The sequence below is a fragment of the Choloepus didactylus genome, chromosome 7 (genome assembly GCF_015220235.1).
Source record: "Choloepus didactylus isolate mChoDid1 chromosome 7, mChoDid1.pri, whole genome shotgun sequence".
NCBI lineage: Eukaryota > Metazoa > Chordata > Mammalia > Pilosa > Megalonychidae > Choloepus > Choloepus didactylus.
In genome coordinates this window covers 117,133,055-117,160,147 of record NC_051313.1, presented here as the reverse complement: position 1 = coordinate 117,160,147, position 27,093 = coordinate 117,133,055, and the positions used below count along the sequence as shown (strand labels likewise).

The 27,093-nt window shown below is 39.4% G+C and overlaps 2 protein-coding genes across 4 annotated transcripts in view; one reads left to right on the top strand and one right to left on the bottom strand.

Moving 5' to 3' along the window:
• ILRUN (inflammation and lipid regulator with UBA-like and NBR1-like domains) overlaps positions 1-14,941 on the bottom strand; it is a 116,068-nt gene extending 101,127 nt beyond the window's left edge. For both annotated transcript variants that reach the window (XM_037842663.1, XM_037842664.1), the window contains exon 1: positions 14,612-14,941. In XM_037842663.1, coding sequence (XP_037698591.1) covers positions 14,612-14,769 — 158 coding nt within the window. In that variant the 5' untranslated portion in view covers positions 14,770-14,941. The remainder of the gene's footprint in view (positions 1-14,611) is intronic.
• Positions 14,942-15,313: 372 nt separating this feature from the next.
• SNRPC (small nuclear ribonucleoprotein polypeptide C) overlaps positions 15,314-27,093 on the top strand; it is a 72,369-nt gene continuing 60,589 nt past the window's right edge. The window contains exon 1 of one of the 2 annotated variants that reach the window (XM_037843448.1): positions 15,314-15,335. Coding sequence is in view for 1 of the 2 variants with exons in the window: in XM_037843447.1 (XP_037699375.1) it covers positions 19,713-19,724 (12 nt within the window). In the remaining variant the exon portion in view is untranslated. Of the gene's footprint in view, positions 15,336-19,697; positions 19,725-27,093 lie in introns of those variants that run through there. The other variant, XM_037843447.1, reaches the window with a different exon arrangement.

Here is a 27,093-nt window from a genome sequence, read left to right as displayed (position 1 = left end):
AAAAGAACCAAGCAAAAAATACTGAAGTTGAAGACCATAATAACTGAAATGAAAAATTTCTTGGGTTTCCACAGTGGTTGGGAGCTAAAAGAAGAAAATCAGTGAACCTGAAGCAAGATAATTGAAATGATTCAGGCTAAAGAGCAAAAAGAAGAATAACGAAGAAAAGTGAACAAAGCCTGAGACCCAGGGGGCACCATCAAGTGTACGGGAGTCCAGTGAGAAAAGAAAGAGAGGGGAGGAAGAATATTCAAAGAAATAATGGCTGAAAACGTCCCAAATTTAACAAAACACATGAATATGCACATTCCAGAAGCCCAAGGAAATTAAACAGGATAAACTCCAAGACAACTATGCCCAGACACAAAGTAGTCAAACCATTGAATGCCAAAGATAAAGAGAGAATTCTGAAAGCCACAAGAGAAAAGCATCATGTTATGTACAAAGGAGACTCAACAAAATTAAATGCTGATTTCTCACCACCATGGAGGCTTGCTGTGGGATAAAGTATTTAAAGTGTTAAAAGAAAACAACTGCCAACCAAAAATTTTATATCCAGCAAGACTGTCTTACAAAAAATGCGGAAGATATTAAGACATTCTCAGACCAAAAAAAAAAGGCTGAGGGAGGCTGTTACCATTCAACTTGCCCCACAAACAATATTAAACTGAGTTCTTCACCCTAAAAGAAAAGGACACTAGACAGTGGATCAAGGCAGCACAAAGAAATAAAGACCTCTGGTAAAGATAACCATATGGGTAATTACAAATGCCATTACTCTTGCATTGTATTTTTTAATACGTAACTCCACTTTTTACTTCTTACGGGTTCCAAAATGCAAACATAAAAAAAGTAATGATAAACTATGGTTTGGGACACACAATGCATTAAAAATATAATTGGTAACAAGTACAACAAAAAGGTAGGGCAATTGAGGGGTATAAGAATGATGTATGTGTACGCTATTAAAGATAATTTGGTATAAATCAAATGTGAATGTTTCAGATTTAAGATACTAAATTGAAGCCACATAGTAATCACAAAGAAAATTAGAGAAGGGACACAAAACAGTACAATACAAAATCAAATATGAAAGCAGGCATGAACAGAAGAATTAAGGGACAAAAAAGGTATAAGACTTACAAACATCAAATAGCAAAATGGCAAGAGAAAGTTCTGTATTATCAGTAGTTACTTTAAATATAAATGGATTAAACTTTCCAAAGGCAGAAACTGGCAGAATGAATAAAAAAGCACGACCCCAGGGCGGGGCAAGATGGCAGAGTGGTGAGGAGCAGAATTTCGTCTCTCCCCTAGAGCAGCTGGCAATTACCCAAGAACTATATGAAACAGTGTTTTCGGGGTCTCCAGTAACCAGTCACACATCGGATGCAAGTTTGGAACTGGAGGAAAAGCTGAGATCGCTGCGAACATTGTAAGTTCCCGGGACCAGGGGTCTGGCGCCCCTCCCCACCCAGACCCCACAGACTGTCTTGCTGCCAGCTCCCTGAAAAGGGGGGGAAAAAAAAAACCAAAAAACAGCAATCTGCTGAGGGCAAGAAGGGAGGCTCAACCCAGCCTCAAATGCAGAATTAATTAACAAATTAATTAACTAATTTTGGGAGCTGGGGTGCTAAAGAAGGGCTCGGCTCCGAGAAGTGGGGGCACGTAAAAGGCGGCACCCATTCCCAGGCTCCAAAAAAGCCATTTTTTTCCCCCTACATTTTGTCCCTTCTGGCTTCTTACTGATCCCTTATCTTTTTGCATTTCAATAGCCCCCAGCAGGGGTGGAACTGAAGCTGTTGGAGAGTAATTATCAGACAATAGCCCAAAGCATATCTTTAAATGCTCTATTCTGACACTGACAAAATTTCCAGGCTGGAGAAAGACTTTTAAAAGAGACTCTTTTTTTTTTTTTTTCTTTTTCTTGTTTTTCTTTTCTATTTGTTTTTTAATCTAAAAGTAATATATGTGGTTATTTTCTATCGGAAAGCCCAGGTTGAGGGACTAGGCTGGGCTTGGGGGGAGACAGAGTACCCACAGTTCCGTATTCATTACTGAAGGTCTCCACCCCCGTCTTTAATTGGCAACTCAGGCTGACCAAGGAATCTACCTGGAGAGGCCCCAAAGAGGAGAGAGGAGAAGGGAATAGTGCCCCTGAGAGACAACTGGAGTTCTGAGGATTGGGAGAGTGGAGGGAGGCCCAGCTCAACTGGCAGTCCTCCTTTTGGGAACTCAGACCCCAGGGGCTAGAATGCAGATTCCGGCTTCAGTCAGCCACGCCCCCGACACGATCAGAGTCACCAGGAGAACTAAAGTCTACATACCTCCTTACACTGATGGGGGAGCTGCGGGCTGGCAAGCACCACCTGCTGGACCGGAGAGGAAAAGCACCAATTCTAAAGGCCTCATAGGAGGGTCTCATTCTCAGGAAAACTCCATACCCTCCCAATGAGACCTGGGCCTCACCAGACTGGGAAAATCTGACTAGGGTCGACCATATCTGAGGAGACCCACTCACAAAAAGGTTACATAGAGGCAGAGCAAGAAACAGAAAAAACAAGAGGGGAAAAATTCTGATCAACTAAATAGAACCTAAGTTAGAGGTCTAGAATAAGTTGAACTGAATAACAGAGGCCAGAGAACAAAGCCAACCAACAAGAAAACCACTAGGTAAAAGACAGAAAACAAGCTCCAAAAAACTAATCAAGAAAATCAGATGCCTAGACAACTTAAGATAACAAGCCATGAAAACATGGACCAGCCAAAGGAACAAACTAATAGCTCAGCTGAGATACAGGAGTGGAGGCAACTAATGCTAAATAAATTCGACGAAATGAAGGAAGATAAAGCAAAAGAGCTGAAGGATATAAAGAAGACACTGGCTGACCATAAAGAAGAATTCATAAACTTAAAAAAACAAATGGCAGAACTCATGGGAATGAAGGCCACAATGGAGGAGATGAAAAACACAATGGAGGGACACAACAGTAGATATGAACAGGCAGAAGAAAGGATCAGTGAACTGGAAGACAGGTCATTCTAATTCATACACACAAAAGAACAGATGGTGAAAAAAATGGAAAAATATGAGCAGGGTCTTAGGGAGCTGAGTGACAACATGAAACGCACAAATATACGTGTTATGGGTATCCCAGAAGGAGAAGAGAGGGGAAAAGGGGCAGAAAGAGTAATAGAAGACATATTCACTGAAAATTTCCCAACTCTTATAAAAGACAGAAAATTAGAGATTCAAGAAGTACAACATACCCCAAATAGAATAGATCCCAATAGACCCACTCCAAGACACTTACTGGTCAGACTGTCCAATGTCAAAGACAAAGAGAGGATTCTGAAAGCAGCAAGAGAAAAGCAATCCATCACATACAAGGGAAAGTCAACAAGACTATGTACAGATTTCTCTGCAGAAACCATGGAGGCAAGAAGACAGTGGCATGATATATTTAAGATACTGAAAGAGAAAAACTGCCAACTAAGAATTCTATATCCAGCAAAACTTTCCTTCAAAAATGAGGGAGAGATTAAAACATTTTCAGACAAAGAGACACTGAGAGAGTTTGTGAATAAGAGACCGGCACTACAAGAAATATTAAAGGGAGTGCTACGGGTTGATAGGAAAAGACAGGAGAGAGAGAGCTGGAGAAGAGTGCAGAAATGAAGATTATCAGGAAAGGTTAAAGGAGAGGAAAAAATAAGATATGACATAAATTCCAAAAAACAAAATGGTAGTAGAAACTACTGCCCTTACAGTAATAACACTAAACGTAAATGGATTAAACTCTCCAATAAAAAGACACAGACTGGCAGAATGGATTAAAAAACAGGACCCATCTATATGCTGTCTACAAGAAACTCACTTTAGACACAAGGACAAAAATAGACTGAAAGTGAAAGGTTGGAAAAAGATATTTCATGCAAACAACAACCAGAAAAAAGCGGGAGTAGCTATATTAATATCAGACAAGTTAGACTTCAAAAGCAAAACAATTAAAAGAGACAAGGACACTATATATTAATAAAAGGGTCAATTCATCAAGAAAACATAACAATCATAAATATTTATGCACCAAGCCAGAATGCCCCAAAATTCATGAGGCAAACACTGCGATCACTGAAAGGAGAAATAGATACCTCTAAAATAATAGTTGGAGACTTCACTACACCACTCTCATCAATGGACAGAACATCTAGACAGAGGATCACTAAAGAAACAGAGATGTTGAATTGTATGATAAATGAACTAGACTTGACAGACATTTATAGAACACTACATCCAACAACAGCAGGATACACTTTTTTCTCAAGTGCTCGTGGAACATTCTCTAGGATAGACCACAAGCTGGGTTACAAAGCAAGTCTCAACAAATTTAAAAATATTGATATTATACAAAACACTTTCTCAGACCACAATGGAATGAAGTTGGAAATAAATAAAAGGCAGAAGGTCATAAAATTCACAAACATATGGAGGCTAAACAACACCCTCTTAGAAAACCAGTGGGTAAAGGAAGAAATTAGTAAATACCTCGAGGCAAATGACAATGAAAACACAACTTATCAAAACTTATGGGATGCAGCAAAGGCGGTGCTGAGAGGGAAATTTATTGCCCTAAATGCCTATATTAAGAGAGAAAAGAGAGCAAAAATTGAAGAGTTAACTGCTCACCTGGAGGAATTAGAGAAAGAACAGCAAACTAACACCAAAGCAAGCAGAAGGGAAGAAATAACAAAGATTAGAGCAGAAATAAATGCAACTGAGAACAGGAAAACAATAGAGAGAATCAACAAAACCAGAAGTTGGCTCTTTGAGAAAATCAATAAAATTGATGGACCACTGGCTAGGCTAACAAAAAAAAAGAGAGAGAGCAGATGCAAATAAACGCAATCAGAAATGGGAAAGGAAATATAACTACTGACCCTGCAGAAACTAAGGAGATAATCAGAAGATATTATGAGCAACTATATGCTAATAAACTAGACAACTTAGATGAAATGGACAACTTCCTAGAAAAGCATAAACAACCAACATTAACTCAAGAAGAAATAGATGACCTCAACAAACCAATCACAAGTAGAGATTGAGTCAGTCATCAAAAAGGTCCCAAAAAGGAAAAGCCCAGGACCAGATGGTTTCACATGTGAATTCTACCAAGCATTCAAGAACGAATTAGTACCAATCCTGCTCAAACTCTTCAAAAACATTCAAGAGGGAAAGCTACCTAACTCTTTCTATGAAGCCAACATCACCCTAATACCAAAACCAGACAAAGACAATACAAAAAAAGAAAATTATAGACCAATTTCTTTAATGAATATAGACGCAAAAATCCTCAACAAAATACTTGCAAATCGAATCCAGCAGCACATTAAAAGAATTATACAACACGACCAGGTGGGATTTATTCCAGGTATGCAAGGCTGGTTCAACACAAGAAAATCAATTAATGTAACATACCACATCAATAAATCAAAGCAGAAGAACCACATGATCATCTTGATTGATGCAGAAAAGGCATTTGACAAAATTCAACATCCTTTCCTGATGAAAACATTTCAAAGGATAGGAATAGAAGGGAACTTTTTCAATATGATAAAGGCAATATATGAAAAACCCACAGCTAACATCACACTCAATGGGGACAGACTGAAAGCTTTTCCTCTAAGATCAGGAACAAGACAGGGATGCCCACTATCACCATTGTTATTCAACATTGTGCTGGAAGTTCTAGCTGGAGCAATTAGGCAAGAAAAAGAAATAAAAGGCATCCAATTTGGAGAGGAAGAAGTAAAACTTTCACTATTTACAGATGACATGATTCTGTATGTAGGAAATCCAGAAAAACCTACAGCAAAGCTATCAGAACTAGTCAATGAATACAGCAAAGTAGCAGGCTACAAGGTCAACAAGCAAAAATCTGTAGTGTTCCTATACACAAGTAATGTGCAACAAGAGGAGGAAATCAAGACAAAAATCCCATTTACAACAGCAACCAAAAGAATCAAGTATTTAGGAATAAACTTAACCAAGGACACAAAAGACCTTTATATAGAAAACTATAAGAAACTGCTAAAAGAAATTGAACAAGACCTAAAAAAATGGAAGAACATACCATGTTCATGGATTGGAAGACTAAATATAGTTAAGATGGCAATTTTACCTAAACTGATTTACAGATTCAATGCAATACCAATTCAAATCCCAACTTACTTTACAGAAATAGAAAAACCAATAACTAAATTTATTTGGAAGGGTAAGGTGCCCCGAATAGCCAAAAATATCTTGAGAAAGAGGAATGAAGTGGGAGGTCTCACACTACCTGACTTTGAAGCATATTACAAAGCTACAGTGCTGAAAACAGCATGGTACTGGCATAAGGACAGATAAACTGATCAATGGAATCAAACTGACTGTTCAGAAGTAGACCCTCGCATCTACGGACAACTGATCTTTGATAAGGCAGTGAAGCCAAAGCAACTGGGAAAGAGCAGCCTGTTCAATAAATGGTGTTTGGAGAACTGGATATCCATTCCCAAAAGAATGAAAGAGGATGTCCATCTCACACCTTATACCAAAGTTAACTCAAAGTTGATCAAAGACATAAACATTAGCTCCAAGACCATACAACTCTTAGAAGAAAATGTAGGGCAATATCTTAAAGATCTTGTGAAAGGAGGTGGTTTCTTCGACCTCACACCCAAGGCACGAGCAACCAAAGAACAAATAGACAAATGGGATCTCCTCAAAATTAAGCACTTTTGTACATCAAAGGACTTTGTCAGAAAAGTCAAAAGGCAACCTACACAATGGGAGATGATATTTGGAAACCACGTATCAGATAAGGGTTTAATATCCCGAATATATAAAGGAATCCTGCATCTCAATAACAGAAAGACAAATAATCCAATTAAAAAATGGGCAAAAGACATGAACAGACATTTTTCTGAAGAGGAAATACAAATGGCTCAAAAGCAAATGAAAAAATGCTCAACTTCACTGGCTATTAAGGAAATGCAAATCAAAACCACAATGAGATATCATCTCACACCTACCAGAATGGCCATTATCCAAAAAACAGAAAATGACAAGTGCTGGAGAGGATGTGGAGAAACAGGCACACTTATTCATTGTTGGCGGGAACGTAGAATGGTGCAACCACTCTGGAAGACAGTGTGGAGGTTCCTCAGGAAGGTAAATATAGATTTGCCATATGACCCAGCTATTCCATTGCTAGATATATACTCAGAGGAACTGAAACTTAAGACAGAAACAGACATATGTAAACCGATGTTTATTGCAGCATTATTCACAATTGCCAAGAGATGGAAACAGCCCAAATGTCCATCAAAGGATGAGTGGATAAACAAACTGTGGTATATACACATGATGGAATATTATGCAGCTGTAAGACAGAACAAAGACATGGATCATGTAATAATGTGGATGAACCTTGAGGACATTATGTTGAGTGAAGTTAGCCAGAAACAAAAGGACAGATTCTGTATGGTCTCACTAATATGAACAGACATTAATGAACAAACTTTGGGAGTTAAAAGCTGACAACACAGGCGACCAGGAGATAGAAAGAGGGCAGAGACCAGCCATTTGATGCTGAAGGACTACAGAATGTTTAGGATTGATTGCATAGATCCAGAAATAGATAGCATAATACTGTGTGATGGTAGCACAGTTTTTTAAGTATACTGAACAAAAATGTCTGTGAGTAAAGCTGAAAGAGCTGTGATAGGAGAATGTATGACACCACAGGTAAAGATAGATGATAAAGACTGGGACTGTATAACGTAGCAAAAACTGGAGTGGCCAATGACTGTTACTAAATATACAAATATAAAAATGTTTTTGCATGTGGGAAAGCAAATGAATGTCAACCATGTAGAGAGTTGAAAAGGGGATGGTATTCAGGAAAAAACATAATCAAAGCAAACTGGAGTCTATGGTCAACAGTAACATTGTAATATACCTCCATTAAATGTCACAAAGGCAATATGCCAATGCTAAATGTATATGAGAGGGGGATATAGGGGAGGAATATGGGATTCTTGGTAGTGGTGTTATTTGCTGTCCTTACTAGTATATTGTATTGTATGACATGCTATTTTTCTTTTCATTTTTTTCTTATTGCTAAAAAAAAAAAAAACAATTTTGCTTGTAGTAATCAATATGTTCAAGTGCTGACTGTGGTGATAAATGTACAACTTTATGATGATACCATGAACAACTGACTGTACACTGTGGATAAATGTATGGTATGTGAATATAACTCTATAAAATTGTAGGAAAAAATATATATAGGAGTAAAAGTGTTGGAGAAAACATGGTGAGAGGGATGATGCCTCACCAATATGGACTAACTACAATGTGTAAACTCAGAACTGAATCTTAGAACATAGCCTAACGTGGACATAATAATTGTAATAGTCCCTAGATTGTAAGCTCTTACAGCAGTTAACTCTATCCCTGAATTGTAATGCCTATCTCTAAACTTTGAGATGCTGATCCCCTAGCATATAACCTGATTGGTCTCTGGAACAATGCATATCTCTGAGACACCTGAAACTCAGAGCTAGAGCTCAGCAGATATGAATGTCAGTATTAGTGCATACAGCCACTGTCAAAAAAAAAAAAAGGTGAAAAAGAGCCCAGACTTCAATTAGTGATATGAATGAAGCAGGTCTGGTTAAGACCAGGGCAAGCCAGGCCAAAGGGTAAAGGTTGAAACTGATTGTGTTTTAAAACTTCAACTTCCATATGAGACCAAGGGAAGAGATATCTATTTGGTACAGGATCTAAATTTTCTAAACGGTACAACTTTACAGTCGATTTGTTCAAACACAACAATTGCATGGAACTTTGAATAGGAAGTGAGATATGGTAGGTTAGTATAGGCTGGAGTGAAACAGTGATACATCCCAGAGTAATTTGGGTAGATAATAAAAAATATATTTACAGCCTCCCCCTCCCCAGCCCCGAGGATCTGGGGGAAGGTGTGGATGTGTCGGACATCCTCACCTGGACTGGTGTTGATGTTGTCACAAACACTGGGACTGGCGGTTTGATGTGCTGAGCCCTCGATCATGGGACTTGCCCTTATGAAGCTCGTTACTGCAAAGGAGAGTCTAAACTTGCATGTAATTGTGCCTAAGAGTCTCCCCCTGAGTACCTCTTTGTTGCTCAGATGTGGCCCCCCCTCTCTCTAACTGAGCCATCTCGACAGGTGAACTCGCTGCCCTCCCCGCTACGTGGGACCCGACTCCCAGTGGTGTAAATCTCCCTGGCAATGCAGAATATGACTCCTGGGGATGAATGTGGACCCAGCATCGTGGGACTGAGAGTATCTTCTTGACCAAAAGGGGGATGCAAAATGAGACGAAATAGTTTCAGTGGCTGAGAGATTTCAAATGGAGTCGAGAGGTCACTCTGGTGGACATTCTTATGCACTATATAGATAACACCTCTTAGGTTTTAATGTATTGGAATAGCTAGAAGTAAATACCGGAAACTACCAAACTCCAACCCAGCAGTCTGGACTCCTGAAGACAATTATGTAATAATGTAGATTACAAGGGGTGACAGTGTGATTGTGAAGATCTTGTGGATCACACCCCCTTTATCTAGTGTATGGATGAGTACAAAAATGGGGATAAAAACTAAAGGACAAATGGGGTGGGATGGGGGGATGATTTGGGTGTTCTTTTTTCACTTTTATTTTTTATTCTTGTTCTGGTTCTTTCTGATGTAAGGAAAATGTTCAGAGATAGACTGTGGTGATGAATGCATAACTATGTTATCATACTGTGGACAGTGGATTGTATACCATGGATCACTGTATGTTGTGTGAACATATTTCAATAAAACTGAATTAAAAAAAAAAAAAAAAAGGCACGACCCAACTACATGCTGTTTACAAAAGACTCACCTTAAATTCAAACACATAAGTCGACTGAAAGGATGGAAAAAATATATAATGGAAATAGTAACCAATATCAGGTAAAACAGACTTTAGATCAAAAACTGTTAGGAAGAGCCCAACTTGGCAAATAAATTCATTACCCTTCCCCATTAAGTGGGACATGATTCCCAGGGGAGCGAATCTCCCTGGAGACATAGGACTTGACTCCAGGAATAAGACTGGCCCTGGCATCAAGGGATTTAAAATGCTTTCTTGATCAAAAGGGGGTAAAGAAAGGTAACAAAATAAGGTTATAGTGGCTAAGAGATCTCAAATAGAGTTGAGAGGCTATCCTGGAAGTTACTCTTATGCAAGCTCCAGCTAGATAACCCAAATGGCCACAGTAAGCCAAGCCCTAACAAACAGTGGTTCCAAAATACATAGGTCCCTATCTGAGACTCTACAAAATTTTCACTAAGTTTATTTTTCAGAAACTTAAATCCACCCAACTGTTCCTATGCTAGACAAGTCTTAAAATCCAGAGGCAATAGCCTCTTTAAGAACATCAACGAGATGCAGCCCCCTTCCCCATAGTGTTGACACCCCTCTTCAATATGAACAAGTTAGAGTGGTCATTGCCTAGACACCCCTGAAGATCAAGAAAGTGATTAAACAAGAGGAAGGAGTAGCAACAGACAAGATAGGATTTAACAAAGGATTACAAATACTGAATCTTTATATAAATATTTTTTTAGCTGCTAGGGTATTAAAATAGCTAGAAGAAAATAATTGAAATGGAACTGTAACCCATAACATTCTTTGAAATTTGCTCTATAGCTACTGGTTAAATTTTACTTTCAAAGTTATCACTGTGATATAATAAAGTTATCATATACATAATACATGTTAAATTTCAGAATAAAAATTGTATTTAAAAAACTGTTAGGAAGGACAAAGAAGAGCACTATATACTGATAAAGGAGTCAAGTCAATAAAACATAATTACAAATATATATACACCTAACGCCAGAGCCCTAAAATATATGAAGCAAATACTGACAGATTGGAAAAGGAGAAATAGACAGTTCTACATTAATGGTAGAAGATTTCAATACACCACTTTCAATTATGGACAGAACACCTAGACAGAAGATGAATAAGGAAATAGAAGACTTGGATGATGCTCTAAACAAGCTAGACGTAACAGACATATATGGAACATTTTACCCAATAGTGGCAAAATACACGTTCTTCTCTAGGGCACATAGATCATTCTCCAGTAAAGACCATATTTTAAGTCATGAAACAAATCTCAGTAAATTTAAAAATATTGAAATCATATAGTGTATCTTCTCTGACCATAAGAGAATGAATAACAGAAGAAGAAATGGAAAATTCACAAATATGTGGAAATCAAATAACACACTTTTAAACAACCAAAGGGTCACAGAAGAAATCACTTGGGAAATTACGAAGGTATCTTGAAGCAAATGAAAATGAAAACAGAACATACCAAAACTTATGGGATGCAGCAAAGGCAGTGCCGAGAGGGAAATTTATAGCTCTAAATGCTTGTATTAGAAAAGAAGAAAGATCTGAGATCAGAGACCTAACCTCACAACTGGAGGATCTACAAAAGTAGCAAACTAAACCCAAGGGAGCAGAAGGAAGGAAATAACACAGATTAGAGAAGAGATAAATAAAACAGAGAACAAAACAAAATAGAAAGAATCAACAAAACCAAAATGTAAAACAAGTGTCTTATATTGCAGAATATAGGGAACCTAGAGATAGACAGCAACTAGTAAAGGGGGAACGATAATCTAATAAGAACAGGTAAGATATTGAGGGTAATCTTAATGATATGGGAATGCTCAGGAATGACTATGGCTTGTTGATTTTCTTGGAGTATGGTAAGAGCATATTGGAAGCAATGTAGTTATTTTAGGATATTTGTTTTTCTTATTCCTTTGTTTTGTTTGAAATGGGTTTTTTCTTTGATAAATAAAGTTTTTAACAACAACACAACAACAAAAAAGTTGTTTCTTTGAAAGGATCAATAAAATCGACAATACCTTGGCTACACTGTCAAAGGAAAAAGAGAAGATACGTAATTAAAGCTAGAAATGAAGGGGAGGACATTACTACCAACCCCACAGAAATAAAAAGGATTATAAGAGGATACTATGAACAACTGTACTCCAACAAATATTTAACCTAGATAAAACAAACTCCTAGAAACACACAAACTACCTACACTGTCTCAAGAAAACATGGAAGATCTAAATGGACTAATAACAAGTAAAGAGATTAAATCACTAATCAAAAATAACCCAACAAAGAAAAGCCCAGGACCAGGTGGCTTCACTGGTAAATTTTACCAAAGTTTCAAAGAAGTATTACCACCAATTCTGCTAAAATGCTTCCAAAATCTTGAAGAGAGAATACTTCTTAACTCATTCTATGAGGCCAATATCACCCTCATACCAAAGCTAGATAAACAAACCACAAGAAAATTACAGACCAATATCCCATATGAATATAGATGTAAAAATCCTCAACAAAATACTAGCAGACTAAATCTAACAGCACATTAAAAAGAATTATACACCATGGTCAAATGGGATTTATCCCAGGTATGCAAGGGTGGTTAAACATTAAAAACAAACAAACAAACAAAAAAAAACTTAGCTGTTAAACACACATAACTCAAGCATATAAAATTTATGATACTGGTTTTGTATCCATAATAATAGTACTAATAAAGACTGACTCTAAAGAACAAGAAACTTATTAGGGCAGGGTTTAAATGGTCACTCACAAGTCGGTGGAGAGAGATAATAATCCTTCCCTATTAAACAAGCAACAACAGTATGCCGAATTTCCTATGCTGAACTAGTGTAAACAAGGAAGAAAAAAGAGTTGAGGGTGGAAGCAAGCAGGCAAGAGAACACTCCTCAAGATACAGCTTTACTTCCAAATTTTATGAGAGTAATAGTTTTCCTCAAGTGTTCAATAGCCTCTGTCATTCTTTGAGTAAACACCATAGGCTGGTGTTCAGAAAACTACTGTAGGCTGCAGTCCCTGCCTGAAATCACCCCCAACATAAAAGATACACGTGGGGACCACAAATTCTTCTTTAATTCTAAAGACTATCTCTTGCTTCCAATGCCTCAAAGAATTTTCTAAACATCTGGAAATTCACTCCTACTCTTACTATTACAATCAACTTTAAAGATAATAGGATCCACCAAAAATAGTGCACATAAAAAAATTTATGCATCAGCTTTGGTGTGGCCACAACACCTAGTGTACAGAAGAGACCTAGGTGAGGACTGGGATAAAATAAGGCTTATAATCCCTTTTCTGGCATTGCCTGAGGCATTCAATTGACATGGGATAAGGGGAGGTTAGGTTGGTTGTGCAAATGATACCATGAGGAACAAGATTCCACATGTCAGGGGACTGAATGCTGAACACAGAGAGCAAAGGGCACTCATGCCATTGCTTTTTGACCAAAGATTAGCTGCTTCACCTGCAATCATTTCAAGGGAAGCCTAATATTCTCTACTCCATCCCTCACACTGAGCAAACTGAACAACCCCTCCTCAGAGAACAAAGGGAAGCCTTGCTTATCAAAAATAGCAAATGCTCCTTCCAAAGCAAGAAACCCTTTACTCTAAGATGGTCATCTGCTCCAATTCAGACTTATACAACCAGGTGACTCCATGCCAAAAATAACTGGTTCCCAGCCTAAACTAAGTTCTCCCATTTCCCAAACACCTACCAACCCAGCTTGCTTTCAGATAAGCCCACCTCCATTCCAGGCATTCTGGAGGCCTTTCCCAAAGTTCCCTAATTTAACCCTTTCCCCAGGGCTCTAGTCTCTTCAGAAAGAAGAAAATTCCCTCCCCCCAAATAATCTCCTTTCCCCTACTTTTCCTAGTTTTCCCAGGCCCTACCCCAGGTCTAACACTCCCTGTCCTCCAACAGTAGTAGGTCCACTAGTAGTTCCCACTCTTCCCAGCACAACTCTTCCGAAAGTCATCTCCCTCACCATCCTCACTTGTCCTCCCCGTAATATTCTCCCCCTTTCTCTACCTGTCTACGGATGGAAAGACACACACAAATAATCTCTTCTACTCAGTTCCTAACTCCAAGTTTCTTCTGTACCCAGGTCCTCCCACAGCAACTAATTCTCCCCCGGAGTTTCCCCTAATCCTCCTATCCACAGCCCCTAACTACAAACCTCAACTTTTTTCGCACTCCCCAAATCCAGGTTTCCTGCTCCAATTCCATTTTTACTCTCAGCCAACCCCAAAGACCTCTAGCCTTCTTCCTTCTTGGTCTACCCCAATATTTCCATGCACAAGTCCTTTCCCTTGTCTCACGTTCCTCGGCCCCTAATTATCAGTAGAGCTTCAGGAATCCCCCCAATCTCGTTTCCGCCCCTCCTGCCCTCCATGGCCCCTAACTCTCCTCGCACGCCTTCTCCATCCCATCTCAGCCCCCAAATTTCTTCCCTATGTCCCCGAGGCACCCCCACACGCCCTCCGTACGCCAGAAGGGGCCTGCCCCTCACTGCTCGCTTGGCCCGCCCTGCCCCCTGGCTCGAGTGTCCCTTCGCTTCCCCTCCGGGCCCCGAGGCCGCTGCCAGCGCTGGCGCGGCGGGGCCGGCTCACCAGTTGGTCATGTCCAGGAAGAAGGCGCAGCCAGCCGGGTTGAGCTGAAAACCAAGCAGCCGCTGGAACTCAGAGATGAGCACGTCCTTGTCGGTGGTGCCCAGGCAGCTGAACTTCTGCATCAGCTCCGGGTCTAGGTCCACGTCCATGCCCTCCATGGCGGGAGCCGGACACCAGCTTCCTCACCTCCTCACAACCGAGCCGCCGCCGCGCCGCCGGGCCCGGGAACCAGGAGGGAGCACGCTGCTGGCCGGCGCTGTGACCCCGCTCCTTTGAAGTAGGCCCCGGGCCTCTCACCGCCTCATAGGGGTAAACTCAGTCACTCACTCACTCTCGCGCCCCCCCCCCTCCCACCCCCCCCCCAGCGCCGCCGCCGCCGCCGCCGCCTCTCGCTTCTCCGCCGCCTCCGCCTCCTCCCGCGCCGCGCCCACTGCGCAAGCGTCGTCCGCTTAGACCCCGCCCCTTCCTCTCCCGGAGGCCCATCCCTCAGTGGCGTCACAACCCCGTGACGTCTCCCGCGTGACCTCACCGCGGAGGAGCGACGGGGCGGGGAAGTGGGAAGGAGCAAAGGGACTCCGATGACGGGTAGAAGCTCCTGGCTTGACCTCTTACCGCCCCGCCCCGCCCCGCCCCTCCGCCTTCACCCGCACAGGGAGGAGTTAAAGCACGGGGTTGAAAGAGAAGCTTGAGGATCTTCGTCGATGAGAACCTCTACGTTTCTCAGGTGAGGAAACTGAAGTCCCGGGAGGCGCAGAGACTATGTCAAGGTCATGTAGCAAATTGCACGCAGGACCCAGCCATCCCTATCGTAGGTCTTCCTCTCACGCTGGAAAGGCTCATTTGCGTTTATGAGTTTCCAGAGGGGTGCTGCTCTAAATCGTTGGTTCTCCGCCAGCCTAGTTTGTAAGTACTGTTTCTGTTATGCAACGGTAGCATAGGGTCACGAGGAAGCAAAGGAGATCTCGATACGAAAGGTCAATCATTGGTCCATTCGAACACCACACAATCTTCCACCCACCCCTCAGTACCAAATCTCTCAAAGTAAAGGTTCAGTCACTGGAATTTTGGCATGCCTTCCAATATTTTTTAAAATAAAAGTCAAAGGATTACCATACATATGCTACACCTACCTCATCAAGGCTCCATTTCAAGAATCAATGAGAAAGGAAGCATAGAAACCATTTTGTCTATCTCTTTGCAATTCCTTTTTTCAGCAAGTGTATTTTAAATGCCACTATTTCCCTGGCACTCTGCTCGGGAGAAAAGGATGATTAAGGAATGACCTCCTACTCTTCAAGTAGCTCACTGTCTATTTTACAGATAAGGGAAGTGAGATCCAGGGAGACTACATACCTTGTCCAAAAATACACGACAAACTATAACCCAGCTTTCTGATATCTAGTGGCATTTCAACAATTTCAACAAAAGAAAAGGCTGGAAGAAGTGTCTGGCAGTGTCTGTGGAAGCATCCAGGAGATTTTGGAAAGGGAAATCAGTCTGTCTCATCTTCCACAACCAAATAAGAGTTAGTAGAACACAGTGGTTTAAAATGCCTAGTTTCTGGAGTCACACACATTTGGGATACAAATCTCATTCTGCCACTTATTGATAATAATAGTGCCTACCCTGACAGGATTGTTGTGAGGTTTAAATGAGGAAAAAGTATATCAGTGGTTCAGTACAGTGTCTACTCCATAAGAGGCACATGATAAATGGTAACTAGTATTGAGATAGCTGTAGGGTTAGGCAGTAATGCAAGTAGATAGGGATTCCTTCTTCATCTGCAATCCTGGGCCTTTATTAAAATATGAAAGACATGCCCTTTCTCTTGCCAGTGACTTTTTTCTCAGCCAAGAATATCTTATGGGAAACATACCTGTAACAGCGTAGAGTAATAAATAATAATACTTAACAAATTCATGCTATACCCTGGTAAAAATATTTTAATGCAATTTTATTGAGTTATATTCACAAGCCATAGAAACCATCCAAAGTATAAATCACTGGTTCACAGTATCATCACATACTTGTGCATACATCCCCATGAAGTGGTAAATATTTTATGAGAAAGTATTCTTGGGTCTCTTAGATCTGTGTGGGAAGGTTGGATCATTGCCAGAGCCTAGTTTGGGGGTGACAATAATGCTGGAATACTTCATTACAGTACTATTAAGGAAAATTCACAATCTCCCCCAGAGTTGAGCACATATTGTCCCAATCTTATGGATAATGGGATGAGGACATAGAAAGATTAAAAAAAAATCTAAATACTAGAGCTAAAAGAAACTGAGACTGTCTAGTTCAACCTCTGCATTTTACAGATGAAAAAATTGAAACCAAGAAAGGGGAATTGCCTTACCCAGGTTCACACAGCTAAGGGTCTCCCAATCCTAGCCTGTTACTCATCCACTATATCCTGCTACATTTTCTCTATACTTTGAGTTCAATTTGGACCTTACATATAAACAGAAATTTTGACCCAAGAACTGATTTAATGTTAGACTATAATAGATTTCCTGTGAAGTGTTTTAACTTGACATGTCAGGGATTTAAAGTTGTCTTGACAAAAAGCTAGAAGAAGAAAATGTTACTGGAACCTGGTTACTCCATTAGAAGGCTGACCCAGGGGAAACTAAAAGCCCTTGCCAACCCTGTGTAGTACCAGGGTCTCAGCTCACACCTCAACAGCCCTCATAATAAAGAATTGTTGAAAATAGGAGAACCGGATAGTTCAGAACTTCAGTCCATGGTAGGCAGTATCTCAAAGGGGTATAACTACTTCACAAGGGAAATCTGGAACTGTGGTGGGGGGGACATTTTTGATTTTATGAGACTGGGGATGATACCCCAGCAGGTAATTCCCGGAGGACCAGGGATGCTAAACATCTGCAATACTTGGAACAATCACGCCCAATGAAAAACTGTCCCACCTCTAACCCCTGTACAGAAACACTGACCAAGGTGGCTGGCCCATTAGATATGAAGGAAGCCTTCCAAATAGAATGGTTCCTGTGCAGAGATAAGGCAGACCAAAATGGGGGAAATAAGGTATTACCCAATCAGGAGATCCCCTCCCCCCTTCACACAAATGTGAATTTTCACTTAAATCTGAGGGCTTATTAACAACCCCTGTGGTTCTGCCCTCAAGGCTCCACAGTTCTTTTGCTGGGAAGATGGTCTGGAGGATAACTGGTTAAGAGGCAAAGGGATGAATTGATAAGCACCTTCCTAAGGAAGGAAAGTTGACAGCAGTATTCCAAGAGAGCTTCTAGGTACCATCTTAGAATCATAGGAGTTACACCTAGAGCCACCAGTGCCTGTAATATGACAAGATAAAGCAATTTCTTTCTGGTTTCTTGGGCTGGTGGTCTTCTGTAAGAAATTTAACCCCAGATCCCAAGATCAAGTTCTTCTCAGGGTTTCTTAAGGAAGTTAGTCCATTTGGTCATTCAGAAGTTGACAGTCTAGGAGAAAAGTGATCCATCTCATGAGGGCAGTTTAGATTGCCTCCAGATCCCCAAGCCTTTAAGACTCAGAATTGCCAAAGCCAGCCAGTACCATCTAAGGATATGCCACAGCATAACTGATTCAGAGAATAGACAGAGAATACAAATAGACTTTAGGGTATATTATTTGACAATAGCAACTTATAGTAGAAATCTCTTGAATAGACATCCAAACCGTGAAGACCCCTTTTCACTGCAAACTGTTAACAACCCCCTAAGATGGCCTCCAGCAGCAATGTCTGCCCTACACAGCCCTGCCCTTTAGCACCCATTGATTGGACCAGAAGGAGACACCTGACCCAGGCTCAGCCAATCAGATTCTCTGTCTCGGGAATTTGGAATTGAAACTCAGTAAGTTAGTGGAATAGGCCTGGGGCTGTTTGCTGGAAAGAAAGTGATAGAAATACAGGAAGAGGGACCACCTTTTGGGGCATCCATGAAAAGAGGTTAATACCCCTCTACAGGAGGAGAACCATGAAGCAGAGGGAAGCAAAGATGAAAGACCTGAAGGCAAGTGAGAAGTTTCTGTCATCTTGAGGCCTGGTGGTCCATCTTTCCTTGGATTCCATGAGATTCTCCAGTTTCCATTCAAAATACATTATCTTCTGGATGAAGTCGAAGAATGAAGTCATGAAAAATTAAGAAAAATATATAAGTGAATATTTGATTGCTAGATGAGGCAAGACTTCTTAAACTCTAAAAGCATTGAAAGGAGTGAGATGCTTCAGGGCTCCCTCCCCCTAGAGAAGCTTTGAACAACCAGCAGGAATTGGCAGAAACGTCTTTCTCAAAGCTCCAGAAAACAGTTAAAGGACTGCAGTACCAGGGTGAGCACCGAATCGAGAAAAAGACTTCTTAAAAGCAGTAGGATCTCCTGGTGCCCTGGCTGCTTCTCCCACCACCACCACCACCACCCCCATCCTTACCAGCTCTGTGTGGAGCCCGCTGCACTCCTGAGTACACAGATTCCTGGTCCCAGTTCCAGACGGCATAGAGTAACCCTCACGCAAAAACTGAGAGTATATATGTCTGTTTCAATCTGTCTGGTAGTGACCTGAGGGACTGGTTTTCCCAGAATTTGCCCCTTATATAGAAGGAGGCTCACCTGGCCCTCTTAAGAATACTATGGGAGGGCCATCAAGCCCTGCTGCCTGGGGCAGGGATTGCTGCTTTAGGTACAGTGCAATACCTGGGACTATGAGCAAACTATTCCCTAGGAAAGAGGGAAGTTCATATCCATGTATACAGAGGAATTCCTAGGGCCACATGTGCATGCCCATAATAAGAGGCACATGTCCAGAAAGATCAGGGAGGCCTCCAAGCTTTGACCAGGAGCTATTTTCTAAACTTTTTGGATAAGCCCTGAAGGAGAGCACTTGCACGGGTCAATCTGAAAAGACTGGGAAAGGTGTTTTCTTTTTTTCCTTCTTTTTTGTTTTTGTTTTTGTTAGTTCATGGCATTCAGGGAAAGGTCTGTCATAACACTAGCTGGATACAAGCTTAAGGAATGATGCCGCAGTCTAATTCCAGCAATAATACATCATTAAAATATGAAAACATCCAGGTTTCAACAAAAGGCTACAAAGGCACAGGAAATGATATCCCAGGTAAAGGAGATTAAAGCATTACTCTATGCATCTTTTTTTTTTTTTTTTGGCTGCTTCTTATTCATATTCTTTTTGCTATGATAAAATTCTCATCATAAGTATAGCACTTTCTGAACTGTGAGTTTTATGAGTCATTCTGATGAACTATCAAACCTGAGGGGATAATGGGAACCCCCAAATTTGCAGCCAGTTGGTCAGAAGTACAGGTGGCCTGAGAACTCTCAGACTTGAGGCTAGTGAATGAAATGAGGGCAAATCTTGTAAAAAAAAAAGGATTCTTAACCTGTAAAAATTGACTTAACTCCAGGTAGTGTATGAATTACTTTGCAGTTGGTGTCAGAAGTTATTGCAGTTCCTTTCACCAATATAATTTCACATGACTAGGACAAAAAAAAGTAAAGACCACCATAAAGAACTAGAAGGAAACCTGAATGAATATGTTAGTGATCTTAGAGAGATGGTCTCTCCAATCATGAAATCAAAGGAAAGATTGATAGTTTTGCCATCATAAAAATTTTTAACTTCATTACTGCAAAAATTTAAAAAAAATTTAAAAATACCGTAAACAAAGTGAAAAGACAGAACACTAATTTTGAGGATAATATTTGCAACACAAATGACATAATGCTAATATCTTTGTTTAATAAATAAAAGGCTATTAAAATCAACAAGGAAAAAATCTAAAAGAAAAATTGGCAATTGAAATAAATGGGCAGTTGACCAAAGAAAAAATATAAATGGCCTGTAAATGCATGAAAGTATTTTAAGCTCCATGAATAACCAAGAAATGCAAATTAAAACATAAGTACACAATAGCATTTTTTATCTATCAGTTTGGCAAAGATTGATAATAACCAATGTTATTGGTGTGAAGATGTGAAGAAAAAGGCAATTTCATACAATATTGGTAGGAATACCAATTGGTTAAAATCTGTTGGAGGGCCATATGGCAGTGTCTGTTAAAATTTTAAATGTGCACACTCTATCTTAGATATAATACAGGCAAACTGAAACTTTAGGTAAAGATAACATGTACAGGGATAATCACTGCAGAATTATTTGTGACACTGGACATTGAAAACAATCTAAATGGCCATCAGTAAGGTTTTGATTATATTATACTGCATTTATACCATAGAATACTATACAACCATTTAAAAATGAAATAGGTTTATATGAACTAACATGAAAAGATGTAGAAGACTGTTAAAAGAAAACAAGCAAACTGTTGAACCTGTATATGTACTGTGATCACATTTGTGTTTGTTTTAAAATTGCATGTGAGTGTGTATGTGTGGAATGTATGCATAGAAAAATATCTGGGAGAATATAAACCAGTGGTTAAACCTGAGAGGTGTTTTTATGGTAGGCTTGCCAGATAAAATACAGGATACCCAGTTAAATTTGAATAGTGATTAATGTTTTGGTATAAGTATGTCCCGAATAGCAATTGGGTATCCTGTATTTTTATTTGTTAAATCTGGCTACCCAGTATTTGGGGAACTTTCATTTTTAATGTTAAATTTCTGTATTGCTTGAATTTTTACAGTAAGCTTGTATTACTGTGGTTATGTAAAAAATGTTTGAATAATGTTTTTAAGTTATTTCATGTCCATATGGCAGAATATCATGTAGCTCTTAAAAAACATTTTGACTGATGTTTGATGAATGAAAAACATCCTTAAGTTAATGTCAATTTTTAAAAGCTGCATCAAAACTATAAATGCAGTATAATTGTATTTTCAAAAATACAGATATGACTCATTAAAATAAGTGTAGAAAACAAATGGAAGGAAATATATCAGAATGTCACAACTGAGTATATCCATCCCACAGAAAAATTATAGATGTCTACTTTCTTTTTACATTATTCTGTATTTTTTGTTTGACAAGCATGTACTTAAAGAAGAATTTTTACCACAAATTCTGTCTTTGCTATGTTAAGTAGAAAAAGCCCGTTGTAAAATTAGTACATTATGTGAACCTAATTGTATAGCTAAACATTAGAAATATCAATAGAAAATTATTAAAAATTATTTTAATTTTCTTTTTTACACTTTTCTGTATTTAAAGAAATAAAGAGGTCAAATTATTTTTTTATCTTGTTGATCCATTAAAAATTATGTCTGCTAACATAGAAAGATGTTTACAATATGTTCTTAAATGATAAAGGATACAGCAAGACAGTAGTTTGCATATGATCCAATTTCTAAGAGGGGCATGAATGAGTATGTGAGAGAGATCTGGAAGGATATACTCCAAGATATTACAATGACAGTTTCTTGGTGTGGGGAATGATGGATATTTTTACATTTTTTAATCTGTACTTTCGTGGTTTTTTTAGTGATCATGTAATAAAACATTGAGACACTTTTTTTCAGTATTACCATACCTTTATTTGTTTATTTTAAACTGTTTTATTCACACACCATACAATCCATCCAAAGTGTACAATCAGTGACTCTTGTTTAATCACATAGTTATGCATTCACCACCACAATCAATATGAGAACATTCTCATTTCTCCAAAAAAAAAAAAAAACCCATACCCCTTATATCCCCCTATTTTTGATGCTTAGCTTTGGTATAATGTCTTTGTTGCAATTGATGAAAGAATATTACAATGTCACTGTTAACTGTAAACCTTAGCTTGCATTAATTGTATGAGACACTTCATTTTGAAGAAAAGAAAATTGGATGGTCTGGGGGCTGGTCAAACATGAGACTATTTCAGGTCTGCACATTCTCCTCTCCATGTCAGCAGCCTGAAATTGCAAGCTACAAAGTCTAGGAAGCACTAACAGTCAGATGGACTGTTCAAATGAGCCAGCAAGCGTCTGCTGGCTTTCTAAGAGTAAGAGTGAGAGTTATGGACAGTGACCCAGAAACAGAACCCTTATTCTTGTGCTTTGTGACCTTGGACGAATTACTTAACTTCTCTCCAAACCTCAATTTCCTTATCTTTATATTGGGAATGCTGAAGTGAAGCAAAAGAATAAATAAAACAAAGAAAAGAGTTCAGAATTTAACCTGTAATTACAACTAGTATTTGCATAAGTATAATCACAAGCCATAACTTCCATTCTGCACTTATTTCCCAGGATTGGAGATTTAAATGAGGTGAGCATGAGCACTTGTAAATGTAAAATATTAAGGTGTTACATGGCATTGGGAGAGACAAGGACATGCATTTAAATAAATAAGTATATAAAAGCAGTCAGTAGCACAAAGCAGCATAGGTTCAAGTGCCAAATGAGCAGTAGATAATGAGGCTGTAGGACTTGACAGGAGGGAAGAGTCTAGAGAGGGCTGGGATGCCCAAAGAGGCCTTCAAGGGGACCTGACCCTGAATGATTCTCCCTGGGGTTTGAGGAACAGTTTAGTGAGGGGACACATTATGACAGTCATTCAGCAGTTTTTAACAGCTACAAGTTCTGGCTGCTCTTGGTTACTAAACAAACACTAAAAAAAATTAGAATATTTCTCCATGCTGCCTCCTGTTTTCTGTTCTTACCACAGAAATATACCTGGAAAGTGACTCCAAGAAACTGAAGTACAATCTTCGAGTGTTTGGGGGCAGTTTCTCTGGGAGGTGACTGGGTGAGGTTTAAGAAGCAGCCTAAACAATGAGCAGTACCTCCACTTTCAGTGTCCACCTAAAGTCATGATGGGAAAGGACCAGAACCCCGCCCCCCTACTTGGGTTTTTTTTAATTCCTCTGACCTATTTTCTGCCCAAGAGATACACAAATGGGGAGGCACCAGCCTGTTGTACTCTTTTCTTCTGGATGGCATGTCTTCTGCCCTGGATTTCTTTTTTCCAACTGTGTGGAGTGGGACAATGCAAAAGAAAACCTGATGGTCTTTATCTCACTTCCCTTGGCCTAGATACAACCAGAAGTAGTCCATACTTCTTTCTTTTTCTTTTTTTTCTTCACTTCTTGGCCTCTTGAGTTTACCAGTGCCAAAAAGCCTTCCAAGTAAACACCAACTCCTTACCTCTCTCTCATGCAAAAAAAAGTCCACAGCCCCTCCTGTTTTAAAATCATTCTTTTCACTCTTTCTACCAAATGGGTCTCAGTGTATACAGCGTCTTACTCTGTACACTTCAGGTAGGGTTAAGAAAGAAAGGGAAACAAATACTTAACTCCTGCTATGTGCAAAACATCAATCACGTTAAGTACTTCAATTCATTTAATGCTCACAACAAAATGAGATCAATATTATTATTCCCATTTTGCAGATAAAGAAATGGAGAATGAAAGTTTAAATAACTCCTCCAAGGAGACATAGATGTTGAGAAAGCCAGGTTTTAAGCCCAAGGCTTAGAAAGAAACCTAAGCCCTCCTCTTTACTCCAGAGTTTTTTCAGTTCTAAGGAGTTTACCTTTTCACAATGTGCAACCTGACTGTGTTTCTATGCAGTGATCATTACTTCCTTTTAATGATTTCCAGGATCCTCTCAGAGAAGACTGGGGTAATAACTACTAATATTAACACTAATATCTTAAATGTACATAACACTAGTTTTTCAACATAATCATTCATTCTCTCATCCTCAGGAAAAATGGGATGTTTTAGTTTTTTTGTTTGTTTTTAAATAGCTTTATTATTTTGGTAGGAATCATATATACTTGTTGCAAATAAAATTAAACAATACAGAAAATGATAAAGAATAAAGTAAAAATTGCCCCAAGTCCCAATATTCAGAGATAACCACTGTAAATATTTTAGCAAATATATCTTTTATATATCTCTCCAATACCTGCCTCTCTAACCTGCTTTTTTTCTCTCAGAGTATGTTGGAAAGGGCTTTTCCACATTAGTAAATATATATTTACATCATAATATTTAACAGCTGTATAAGATTCCAATTTATGGATGTATTTTACTTGATCAATTAATGGACTTTGAGACTACTTCTAATTTTTTATTGTTATAAGCAATTGTTAGTCTCAATTTATAGATTAGGGAAAAGATGCTGTGGGAGGTAAAATGACCTCCTTTTCAAAATCCAGATCCTGGGACTAAGCTGTACAGACCAAGTGCCAAACTTCTGACTCTTAGAACAGTGCTCTTTCCAACCAAATCACAGGAAGAGGAAGATGGAATTCTTCACATATGATATGGACTTGACAACTAAAAATGAGATTTCTTTCAACTGCCCCATTTCTTAAAAAGTTAAACATATACTTACCATAAAACCCAGCCATTCACTCCTAAGTATTTACCCAAAAGAAATGAAAGCATATGTCCATACAAATACTTGTATATGAATGCTCATAGCGGCTTTATTTGTAATATTCAGATTATGGAAAAAACTAACTGTCTGTCAACAGGGGAATGGATAAACAAATTGTGGTATTCCCATATAATGGAATACTACTCTGCAACAAAAAAGGAATGGACGATTGATATATACACAACAACACAGATGAGTCTTGAAAATATTATATTGAGCAAAAGAAGCCAGATGCAAAAGAATACATGCTGTATAATTCCACTTATATGAAGTTCAAGAATAGGCATAACCAAGATAGTGATGGAAAGTCATTTATGATGCCTGAGGTTGCGGGGGGGTGGGGTGGGTGAGTAAGAGATTGACTGGGAAGGGACATGGAGGCACCGTTTGAGTTTATGGAATTGTACTATGTCTTAATTGAGGTAGTGATTACATTGCTGTACACATTTGTCAAAATTCATCAAATATATACTTTAAATGTGTGAATTACATTGTATATAAATTATACCATAGTAAAGTTTGAAAAAAAAAAAAACTGAACCTTTGGTTTTGTTTCCAAGCCAGTGTGCTGCATGCGGTGGAGATACACATTTGGTATAAATAATAAATGGCTATCAATGAATGAATGACTATATTTTTGTTTAAAAATTAGGACAAGATAAACTGCAACCCGGTAACCTTGATTCTTGAAGACGATTGTATAACTATTTAGCTTGCATAGTGTGACTGTGTGATTGTGAAAACCTTGTGGCTTGCACTCCCTTTATCCAGTATATGGACAGATGAGTGGAAAAATGGGGACAAAAATTGGATAAGAGTAGGGTGAGATGGAGGGAATGGAAAGTTTTGGATGTTCTTTTTTGCTTTTATTTTTATTTTGGAATAAGGAAAAGGTTCAAAATTGATTCTGGTGATGAACGCACAAATGTATGACGGTGCTATGCATAATCGACCGTACACTGTGAATGACTATAGGGTGTGTGAAGATATCTCAATTAAATTGTATTAAAAAAGTAAATGAACAGTGGGGGAGGGAGGGGAATGGATGTTTTGGATGTTCTTTTTTATTTTAATTTTAATTTTATTTTTTGGAGTAATGAAAATTTTCAAAGTTTGTGGTGATGAATGCACAACTATATGATGATACTGTGTGAACAACTGATTGTATACTTTGATTGTATGTTATGTGATTATAGCTCAATAAAATTGCATTTAAAAAAGTAGGACAAGAGATATTATAAGTCAAAGTAATAATAGCCATTATGGTCAGGCACTTACTTAGTACCAGGTTTTGTGCTGCAAGCTTTCATGTCTAATCTTTACTGCAAAACCAGATATTTTTACCTTGTTTTGCAGATGGATACTGAAACCCAAGCAGGTTAAGGAACTTGCCAAAGCTGCACAGCGCGAGAGTGGAGGAGCTAGATTTAGACTGTGTCTGACTGCAAAGCCTTCTGCTGCCTCGTTTGTCCAGAAATCCACTCTCCCTACCCCCACCACACACACACACGCACACACACATACACACTGTAGTCATCCCCTGGGCAAGACAGCGAAGATGGAATTGGGGGACATTTGCAGTCCTCTTTTTCATTCTACAGTCCATTTCTGCATCCTTACTGGGTGCTAGGCATTGCGCTGAGCTTTGGGAATAGTAAAAGAACGAGCCTTTGCCTCTGCCTTGGTGGAGGAGACAGACAAGGAAACCTCTGCCTTGGTGGAGCAGAGACATGAACAAAGTGACAAAGAACAGCATCCAGAGAGCCACTGGGAAACCTGCTCCTGTGGGAGGGCGGGAATTTTCATCTTGTTCTTTCCCACAGGCAGGGAGTTGCTCTTCAGGTGTATAAGTTGTCTTCATGGACCTGACCCTGCAGAGAAGAGACAAAGGGCAGGGAGGTTAGGTGAAAAGAGAATTGGGCAGTCAGCCCTGCTTGCTGACTAGTGAGTGGTGCTTCTCTGGGTAGTCAGGGGACATCCAGCTGGGGCCCCCGATAGCAGGGCCCCTGACAGCGGGGTCCTTGACAGTGGGCCCCAGACAGGCTTCTTTTCCAAGGCCACATCTGCCGGCTAGTGTCATGTGCCTAAAGCCCTGGCCATGCTTCCACATGTGTAAAAGCTGAAGGGTT